The following is an 11,747-nucleotide window of genomic DNA, read 5'->3' as shown; positions in this document are numbered from 1 at the left end:
AATGAGGTTAAAATTGACCATTAACATTTGTCTAAACTGGGATTTCAAAAACCAAATAATTTGTGTATTATGAATACACTAATGGTGGGTAACGATTTGCAATCAATGCCTTTCGTTTTCTTTGATGAAGGAAACTAGCCTATTGCAGCACAGGAGTAAATTTTGTGAGCATAAATGTAATTTCAAACATAAGTTTTATTTCAAGTATATTCTTAAGCTCATGATGTGATTGTGTTAGTGACTGTTTTGAGCATATGAAGGTTTTTACATATTTATGTTGATTTATGTTGAAAAATATTCCTAATGTTTGGCAGTTATTATTAAAATGTCCACTTGAGTTATGCCTCTATGATCAAACATGTGTAAAAATCCAGTTTAAGATGCAGGGGCATTGATTCCCTAGCGTGCATACGCACAATTTTCATCGGAGTCAGGCAAGTGGTATGAGCATTATCTCAAAACAATGCGTAACCGAACTATTGATTGTAAATATTTGCATATTTGCATTCTTTGTGTGATTCAATTATGATATGAAATTGATCCACGTCTTATTCTGAAATCATCTGTGCTTTTTATCCATTAAAACAGTGCCATCGGGCCAATCTATTAGCTACGTTTTTTTACACTTTTACTTTTTTCTGCTTCATGTAGCTTTTGTAACTATTTTTTTAGTATCTGTCATGGTTTAACATACCTGTTAGTATTGAGGGCACCTGAAAAAAATAATTACCTTCAGAAAATGCATATATTAGGCTTTTGTTTTACTAATTTTTAAGTGCATACCTGCGAATTTGCCAACGAAACCCTGGCATTCATCACTATACGGCAGTCACTTAGAGCGTTGATTTGATTGCCGTTGCTAGCAAAGAAACATGCCTAAAGCTCATGAATGCTTACAGGGAATTAATATTTTTGTATGTTGTGAATATTGATCTAAAAAAATGCTGAGGCCATGTCCTTAATGTAAAAAAATCTGGGATCACAGTATAATTTGTGTGTTTAACATTTTAGAGATATGTATTCCAAAGTCAAATTGCATTGATAAAATTACATATATAAGAGAGGGCCTTATCTGATACTAATTTATTGCTGAGTATCTATTGTGACAGCGGTGCCAAATTGAGATTGATGTGATTTTTAAAATCATAATTTAACTATAAAAGAATCTTTAAATCTTACAAAGAAGTGTTCTTTTCCTTCAAATTAAATTTCCTTTCAAATTAAATTCAATATCCTAAATTGTATTTAACAAAAGAACAAAGGAGGCAGTGCTATAACCCACGTGGTTTATTGCACTGCCTCCTTTGTTCAACAGGTCATTTTCATGTATGCAAAAATTTCATTATCCTTTTCACCTTTTTTATTTTACCTATTTTTCATCTTTCTGGGCAGTAATTATCCTATTCAAATGTAGATGTGTTAGTTACTGCTTATTCATTTTTATAGAACTATAAAAATTTCGAAAATAACTCTTTGCTCATGCATCATTGAACTGTATTATAGGTATGCATTAAAGAAAGTCTTTGTGAAATATGATGTTAAGTAACGTTACTGTTTGTTCCATTGAAATGAATGTATCTGGTGAATTTAAATATTGCCATATTTGTTATTATTGATAAGTATTACGATGTTCATGTAGAGTTTTTGAAATATCTGAGGCATGCACAAAATGTCTGTGCTTCAGCAGAAAATTGATTTTGAAAGATTCTCTTTGTGTAGAAAATTTGTTTTGGACTATATTTATCAATTTTGTCTCCTCCTCTAATATATCTAATTATCTGTTTTCACTGTTGGAAACTGATATTTAAAATGCATCTGCAACTATGAACTTACAATTCAAGTGGTGATTTCCTATTTATGAAAGGAGATTTGGCAAAAAGTCTGTCTTTATCTGTCTATTATCTGTCCCATTGTGAAAGATTAGGTCGAACAGATTATATGTTGATATTTAAATTGTAAATAAATTTGTTTAATTTATATCATTGTCATGTTGTAATCCTGTAAAAAAACTCTTGTTATAAAAGCTTATAAAATAAAAAAATAAAAAAGCTTATAAAAGCTTATAAAATTGTAATTAGAATTTTGCCTATTTACTTTTTCCATGCATATTGTTGGGTAATTTTTTTAGCCAAGAAATTGCAATATATATTTATTCTATGCAATGCTTATTATTCCATCTTACAAAGATAATATCCATTGAAAACCATTGCCCTGGAAATAATAATTTTTGGAGTACCTGTTGGAAGTGGCTAGTTGGTTGTTTTTAAGTGATCTATCTTTTTTGGGAATGTTTAGCTGGGGAATATTAGCTAATAATATTTATTATTTAAAATTTATATGATTCCAGAGTGACTATGAATTGGATTGAAAAACAAGCAAAGAATGATCATTTCAGGTGTATATTTTTTGTAAGATTTTTAAAATTTATGATGGCTGTCGTTCAGATAAGTGTACAGTAAAAACCAGAGGCAAGTTTCCCATTGAGAATTTCATACAATGTTAATTTTCTATGAGTACTTTGGAGTTTTTCTTCATGCATGATAATGTCGAAATTTGATAAGTTGTCTCTTCATATAGGTATGTAACTACCATATTGACATAACTATGTATTTTTATAGTTAATATAATTATTGCAATATGCATGGAGAAAGCTATTCTGTCCCCATTACATTATTAGCTGTCCGGTGAATGTTGTAATAATGAAAAGGTGTGGAGTAACATAACATAACTGTCTTCAATTTAAACTAAAGTGTAGCAATGAAAATCGTAGCACTTCCACTATTGACCCTTTCACTGCTGTGGACGTACCTAGTACGTCCGCACGGCGGACTGCGGTGGACGTACTTTTTCTTCCTCCTCGCCATGCGGTCAGCACTTTCGCCGAAGCACTTCGAAGGGACCCACTAATCAAGGACCCTTTCCTCGACGAACTCACCCACGCAGGACCGTCTCATCGGCCCTACCAGCGGGGGCCCTACCTCCGGAAAAGTGACCGCTCTGACTGCAATTTGAAAATCAATCAATCAATCCGATCATCACAATATGATCGTTTTCATCGCACTCCTGCCAATCAAGCAATCAAGTACGTCTTTGAAACGTGTTTCTGCGATGAAAAATAATGATTTTGTTAACTTTGATATAATGACCGTTTTCCGGTGGTCCGCAGCCACGTTTTGTTGCAAAGTTAACAAAATCGTTATTTTTTATCGCAGAGACACGGTTCAAAGACGTACTTGATTGCTTGATTGGCAGGAGTGCGATGAAAACAATCATATTGTGATGATCGGATTGATTGATTGATTTTCAAATTGCAGTCAGAGCGGTCACTTTTCCGGAGGTAGGGCCCCCGCTGGTAGGGCCGATGAGACGGTCCTGCGTGGGTGAGTTCGTCGAGGATAGGGTCAGGGATTAGCGACCCTTCGGAGGGTGTACCACACCCATCCTGGAAGTACCTGCTCCATGGGCCCAGGAAACGCATTTTAACATTTTCGCCGCATGTGAGGAGAAGGTTTCCGGAGATTGAACAGCAGTGAAAGGGTTAAGGACACCGCTCGAGTCTTATACTTCGGAGTTGCTAATATTATTTGTACTGTGTACATATTAATACCAATAAATAATGTTTTTATTATATTTAATTTTCTGTGTCATATTCCACTGTTTTCCATCTAAGGTTTTCCAGAGGGTCCTCTTCTCTCCTGATCTCCATTACGAATTCCTGGTAACACACCGGCATTTTTACTGAGTAAGTGTAAAAAGGTAGTTGATCTAATAACTTGACCCTTGAGACAAAATGACAGCACCAAATATTTTGTCTCAATTGTCATGTTCTTATCCTGTAAAAAACTCTTGTACAAAGCTTATAAAATTGTAATTAATATGTGGATAAACATTACTCACTGGATAAAGATGGGGAAATAAGCCTTACCGTGAAAGATGTAAAAATCAGTCTACATCTGCACAATTACCGCAAGCCGCATTAAGGCCGCCGCCGTATTTCCTAATTTTATATTTGGATTTAAATTTCCAAATAATACATTTAAACTTTTTCGTTCTTTGCAGTGAACTCGCGTTTATAAAAAGGATTTTCATTTCCAAATCACATTTATAATTTTTCCACTCTCCGCAGTGAATTCGCGTTTACATCAAGGATTTTCATTTACAAATCAATTATTAATTTTCTCATCCGTCGCTGTGAATTCGCGTTTACAACAACGATTTTCATCTACAAATGTCATTTTTAATTTTTTTCGCTTTTCGAAGTGAGATCGCATGTATAACACAGATTTTCCTCAACAAAGCCTTGCTTCTATAGAGAAACATACTCCATATGTAGCATCTGATGAATTGTTTCCTTACATCTATGCGTAACACACCGCCATTGACATAATACTAGTTTAAATAATGTATTTCTAATAGTTAATATAATTATTGCAATATGCATGGAGAAAGTTATTCTGTCCACATTACATCATTAGCTGTAATTTTCAGCTGTAAAAAGATTCTTCTTTTTGTAGAAAGCCCTCTTCGCCTGCGCTACTCTACTGTGTATTTCTTTCTTGCTTCGTCCATCGCTGGTAATTCGGCTTCCCAGGTAAGAGACCTCGTTCACCTCTTCAAGCTTATGCTTTCCTAGGTTGATGTTTGTTTTAGAACATTGAACATTAAAAATTAAGGGGGACCATTAAAAAATTACATTGATTAAAAATAAAAATGTCTGTTTTTATGTGTTGCACCATACTGTGGAATATGATTGAATTGCAATGTAGACTTTGGAAAATATAACGAATCATTTCCAAATAGCATAAATAAAATCAAATTCCAAAGTTTGAGCCACTGACCGTAAAATCCTTATTTAGCATCCGATTTCAATCGAATAACCTTTAAAATGTGTCTTTTATGTGAAGCACCATGCTGTGGAATATGATTAAATTGCAATGGAGACTTTGGATAGTTTAACGAATCATTTCCAAATAGCATAAATATAATTAAATTCTAAATTTTGACCCTCCGACCGTAAAATCCCATATTTATCATCCGATTTCAATCGAATAACTTTTAAAATGTGTTTCTTTTATGTAATGCACCATGCTGTGGAATACGATTGAATTGCGATGTAGACTTTGGAAAATATAACGAATCATTTCCAAATAGCATAAATAAAATCAACTATAAAAGTTTTACCCTCCGACGGTAGAATCCTTATTTATCATCCGATTTCAATCGCATAACTTTTAAATCGTGTGTTATTACCTGTGGAATTTGATTTAATTGTGACGTAGAGTTTAAAAAAAAAGCGAATCATTTCCAAAGGCATAAATAAAATCAACCTCCAAATTTTGACCCTCTGACCGTTAAATCCATATTTATCATCTGATTTCAATCGAATAACTTTTAAAATGTGTGTTTTTATGTGAAACACCATGCCGTGGATTACAATTGAACTGCGACGTAAACTTTGGAAAAAATATCGAAGCATTTAAAAAGTCAAAATTCCAAATTATGACCCTCCGATCGTAAAATCCTTATTTATCAACCGATTTCAATCAAATAACTTTTAAAATTTGCGGTTTTACGTGAAGCACCATGCAGTTGAATATCATTGAAAATCGACGTAAACTTTGGAAAATATAACGAATGATTCCAAAATAGCTTCAATACAATAAACTTCCAAATTTTGACCCTCCGACGGTAAAATCCTTGTTTACTAACCAATTTTCGTCGAATAACTTAAAAAAAGTATGTTTTTACGTTAAGCACCATGCGGTGGAATATCATTGAATTGCGACATAAACTTTGGAAAATATAACGAATCATTTCAAAGAGGAAAAATTCCAAATTTTGACACTCCGACCGTAAAATCCTTATTTATCAACCGATGCATATCAAATAACATTTAAAATGTGTGTTTGTACGTGAAGCACCATGCTGTGGAATTATGTTCAATTGCAACGCAAACTGTGGAAAAAATAACGAATAACTTCAAAAAGGCAAAATTCCAAATTTTGACACTCCGACCGTAAAATCCATTTTTATCATCCAATTTCTATTGAATAACTTTAAAAATGTGTGTTTTTTTAATATATAAACTCAACCCAACCCAACCCAACCCAAATGGAATGCTTTGATTTTTAATGTGAAACACCATGCTGTGGAATATAATTGAATTGCGATGTAGACTTTGGAAAATATAACGAAACATTTCAAAATAGCATCAATAAAATCAACTACCAAATTTTGACCCCCCGACCGTAAAATCCTTATTTATAAACCGATTTCAATCGAATTACTTTTTAGGTGTGTGTTTATACGTGATGCACCATTCTGTGGAATATCTTTGAATTGCGACGTAGACTTTGGAAAATATACTGAATCATTTCAAAATAGCATCAATAAAATGAACTTCCAAGTTTTGACTCTGCGACCGTAAAATTTCGATCGATATTGATTTCAATCGAATAACTTTTAAATTGTGTGTTTGTACGTTAAGCACCATGCTGTGGAATATTATTGAACTGCAACGCAAACTCTGGAAAATAAAACGAATCATTTCAAAAAGGCAAAATTCCAGATTTTGACCCTCCGACGATAAAATCCTTATTTAATAATCGATATCAATGAAATAACTTTTAAAATGTGTGTTTAACGTCAAGCACCATGCTGTGGAATATCACTGAATTGCTACGTAGATTTTGGAAAATATAACGAACCATTTCAAAATAGCTTCAATACAGTAAACTTCCAAATTTTGAACCTCCGACCGTAAAATCCTTATTTATCAACCGATTTCAATCAAATAACTTTAAATATATGTTTTTTTACGTGATGCACCATGCTGTGGAATATCATTGAATTGCGACGCAAACTTTGGAATATATGTAACGAATCATTTCAAAAGTAAAATTCCAATTCTGACCCTCCGACCGTGAAATCCTTTTTTATCAACCGATTTCAATCAAATAACTTTTAAATTGTGTGTTTGCACGTGAAGCACCAGGCTGTGTATTATCTTTGAAATGCGACTTAAACTTTGGAAAATATAACATATCATTTCAAGAAGGTAAAATTCTCAATTTTGCCCCTCCGACGATAAAATCCTTATTTATCAATCGATATCAATCAAATAACTTTTACAATGATGGTTTTTACGTCAAGCACCATGATGTGGGGTATCACTGAATTGCGACGTAGACTTTGGAAAATATATTGAATCTTTTCAAAGTAGCATCAATAAAATCAACTTCCAAATTTTGACCCCCCGCCCGTAAAATCCTTATTATTCCATTGATTTCAATCGAATAACTTAAAAAATGTATGTTGTAACGTAAAGCACCATGCAGTGGAATATCATTGAATTGCGACGCAAACTTTGGAAAATATAACGAATCATTTCAAAAAGGCAAAATTCCAAATTTTGACCCTACGACCGTAAAATCCATATATATCATCCGATTTCTGTTGAATAACTTTTAAAATGTGTGTATTATTGTGAAACACACAATTTTGACCCTCTGACCAAAAAATCCTTATTTATCGACCGATTTCAATGAAATAATTTTTAAAATGTGTGTGTTTACGCGAAGCATCATGCTGTGGAATATAATTGTATTGCAATGCGTACTTTCATTTCAAAAAAGCATCAATAAAATCAACTTTTAAATTTTGACCCTCCGACCGTAAAATCCTTATTTATTAACCGATTTCAATCGAATAACTTTTAACGTGTGCGTTTATACTTGACGAACCATGCTGTGGAATATCTTTGAATTACGACATAAACTTTGGAAAATATACGGAATCATTTCAAAAAAGCCTCAATAAAATGAACTTCCAAGTTTTGACTCTGCGACCGTAAAATCCTTATTTATCGATTTCGATCGATATTGATTTCAATCGAATAACTTTTAAATTGTGTGTTTGTACGTTAAGCACCATGCTGTGGAATATTATTGAACTGCAACGCAAACTTTGGAAAATAAAACGACTCATTTCAAAAAGGCAAAATTCCAAATTTTGACCCTCCGACGATAAAGTCCTTATTTATCAATCGATATCAATCAAATAACTTTTACAATGTTTGTTTTTACGTCAAGCACCATGATGTGGAATATCACTGAATTGCGACTTAAACTTTGGAAAATATATTGAATCTTTTCAAAATAGCATCAATAAAATCAACTTCCAAATTTTGACCCTCCGACCGTAAATTCCTTATTTATCAACCGAAGTCTATCAAATAACCTTTTATATATGCGTTTTTACGCGAAGCACCTTGCTGCGGAATATAATTGAATTGCGACGTAATCTTTGGAAAATATAACGAACCATTTCTTGAAGGCAAAATTCCAAATTTTGTCCCACCGACCGTAAAATCCTTGCTTATCAACCGATTTCAATCAAATAACTATTAAAATGTGTCATTTTAACTGAAACACCATGTTATAAAAGATCATTGTTTTGCGACGTAAACATTGGAAAATATAAGGAATCATAACCAAAAGGCAAAATTTCAAATCTTGACCCTCCGACCGTTAAATCCGTATTTATCAACAGATTTCAATCAAATAACTTTTTAAATGTGTGCTTTGAACTAAAACACCATCCTATATAAGATTATTGTATTGCGACGTAAACTTTGGAAAATATAACGAAACATTTAAAAAAGGCAAAATTCCAAATTTGTACCTTACGACCGTAAATTCCTTAGTTATCAACTGATTTCAATGTAATAAATTTTATAATGTGTATTTTTGCGTAAATAACAATGCAGTAGAATAATATTGCATTGCGACGTAAACTTTGGAATATCAAACGAGTCATTTCAAAAAGGCAAAATTCCTAATTTTGACCCTCCGACTGTAAAATCCTTATTTATCAACTGATTTCAATGGAATAACTTTTGATAATGGAATGGAATAACTTTTGCGTAAAAAACATGCTATAGAATATCATTGAATTGCAACGTAAACCTCGGAAAATATAACGAATCATTTCAAAAAGGCAAAATTCCAAATTTTGACCCTCCGACCGTAAATTCCTTATTTATCGACAGATTTAAATAAAATAACTTGTAAAATGTGTCTGTTTATGCGACGCATCATGCTGCGCAATATAATAGAATTGCGACGTAAACTATTGGAAATATAACTGACCATTTCATAAGGCAAAATTCCATATTTTGACCCTCCGACCGTAAAATCCGTAAAAATATATTCCGACCGTAAAAATATATTTATCAATTGATTTCATTCAAACAGCTTTCTAAATGTGTAGTTTTACGCGAAGCATCATGCTGCGGAATATAATTGAATTGCGACGTAAACTTTGGAGAATATAACGAATCATTTAAAAAAAGGCAAAATTCTAAATTTTGATCCTCCGACCGTAAAATCTTTCATTATCGACCGATGTCAGTAGACTTGTCATGTCAACTAGACATGTCAACTTTTAGAAATAGTGGTTTTAACTGAAGCACCATGCTTTTGAATAATCATTGAATTGCGACGTAAACTTTGGAAAAATATAACGAATAATTTCAAAAACGCAAAATTCAATATTTTGACCCTCCGACCGTTAAATCCCTATTTGTCAACCGATTTCAATATATTAACTTTTATAATTTGTATGTTTGCGTAAATAACCATGCTGTAGAATATCATTGAATTGCGACGTAAATTTTGGAAAATAAAACGAACCACATCAAAAAGGCAAAATTCCAAATTTTTACCATCCGACCTTTAATTCCTTATTTGCGAACCGATTTTAGTACATTAACTTTTAAGATATGTGTTTTTACGCGAAGCAACATGCTGTGTTATATCATTGAATTGCGACGTAATTTTTGGAAAATATTACGAATCATTTTAAAAAGTCTAAATTCCAAATTTTGACCCTCCGACCGTAAAATCGTTATTTATCAATTGATTATAATGGAACAACTTTTATAAAATTTAATTTTGCGTAAATAACCAGTCTTTATAATATCATCAAATTGCGACGTAAACTTTGGAAAATATAACGAATCATTTCAAAATGGCAAAATTCCGAATTTTACCTTCCGACCGTAAAATCCTTATTTATCAGCCGATTTCAATCAAATAACTTTTAAAATGTGTGTTCTTACGCGAAGCACTATGTTGCGGATTATAATTGAATTGAAACATAATCTTTGGAAAATATATTGAATCATTTCAAAAAGGCTTAATTCCAAATTTTGACCCTACGACCGTTTAATCCTTATTAATTAACTGATTTCAATCGAATAACTTTGTAACTGTGTGTTTTTACGCTACGCATCATGCTGCGGAATAAAATTGACTTGCAACGTTAACTTTGGAAAATATAACGAATCATTTCAATGAGGCAAAATTCCAAATTTTGACCCTCCGACCTCAAAATCTTTATTAATCAACCGATTTCAATCGAATAATTTTTAAAATGTGTGTTTCTACGTGAAACATCATGCTGTATACTATGATTGAATTGCAACGTCAACTTTGGAAAATATATAGGATCATTTTAAAAAGGTAAAATTCCAACTTTGGACCCTCCGACCTCAAAATCCTTGTTTATCATCCGAATTCAATCGAATAACATGAAGAATGTGTTTTTTTTACAAGCGGTAAGTCTCCACTTGAAACGAGAAAATTAAAGAAGTTGGTCCGATATTCTTGTTACAAAGGCGAATTCATTTTTAAAAACGAAAGTCTTAAAAAAGTGAGTATTATGTGGTTTAATCTTACTTTCTTATCTTTAATAAGTCACTACTCGAAATGAAAAAATTAAAAAGTAAGTTTGATATTAATATTCTTGTTACACTAAATGAAAACATTAAAATAAGTGAGTTTGATATTTACCCATTAACCCCTCAAGCGCGGCAGGCATTTAATTAAATCCCATCTCAGCGGCCGGATGAGATTTAAAAATCTTCGCCTTTTTGGTACACTATAATTCAATAATTTATATCTTTCATTATATACGATCAGTATCGTTGAAAATTTTTGTATACTTGCGTAATATAATGCGCTACTTTATATTAATTTTTCGAGCGATTTGAAAAAATATTTATTGTTTTATGTATCTCATTTTATGAACTAATGAATAAATTTTCAATTTTGAAAGATTTTTATTTGGTTTCGAATAAGCTACGAGATCTCTAACATTCCATGCATTTAAAAAATACAATTACATGATGTTATTTAGTTATTTGGGGTTGAAAATTTCATAACAGATTGGATAATTTCGATAGGATTACCCGTTTCGCCTACTTGAAAATTTACCACTCCGCCCACTTCTCTGACTTTGCTCCATTATTACCGTATCATTTCATATAGGTAATCACATGCTAATGTTTCAAACGTCAATATGCAAATATTCAAATGATTTACCTTAGAAAATCTGCTCTGACATGATTTGAAGCAATCCAAACAATCCCACTGCACATTTTCACAACAGTACACGCAACTCTTCATTTCCAATGTTACGCACAAACTGCACACCTCCTTTGAGACTTTGATTTCTTCCCAGCTGCAGGAATAGTCTTTAGGAAATCTATTTTTGTGATTCTTGGTACTAAATTGTGTAATGAGTGACGGCCAAGTCCAAACAGTTCGTATGACGTTGGATATTTCAAAAATATTACCTCGCCCAATGGCACGCGAAATGATAAGTCAAATTTTTAGACGTGTTTTTCCTGTGAACAACATATGAATTTAGGACTGCCTCATTCAATAGTCTCCTAAATAACTTCA

At 32.5% G+C, this 11,747-nt stretch overlaps 1 protein-coding gene across 1 annotated transcript in view; it reads right to left on the bottom strand.

The window, feature by feature from the left end:
* Window positions 1-678: 678 nt before the first annotated feature.
* The window catches only part of LOC124171300, a 31,594-nt gene continuing 20,525 nt past the window's right edge, over window positions 679-11,747 (bottom strand). The window contains exon 2 of the mRNA XM_046550447.1: window positions 679-713. Coding sequence (XP_046406403.1) covers window positions 679-713 — 35 coding nt within the window. The remainder of the gene's footprint in view (window positions 714-11,747) is intronic.

Source organism: Ischnura elegans, chromosome X, assembly GCF_921293095.1.
Source record: "Ischnura elegans chromosome X, ioIscEleg1.1, whole genome shotgun sequence".
NCBI lineage: Eukaryota > Metazoa > Arthropoda > Insecta > Odonata > Coenagrionidae > Ischnura > Ischnura elegans.
This window is presented reverse-complemented; position numbering and strand designations above follow the sequence as displayed.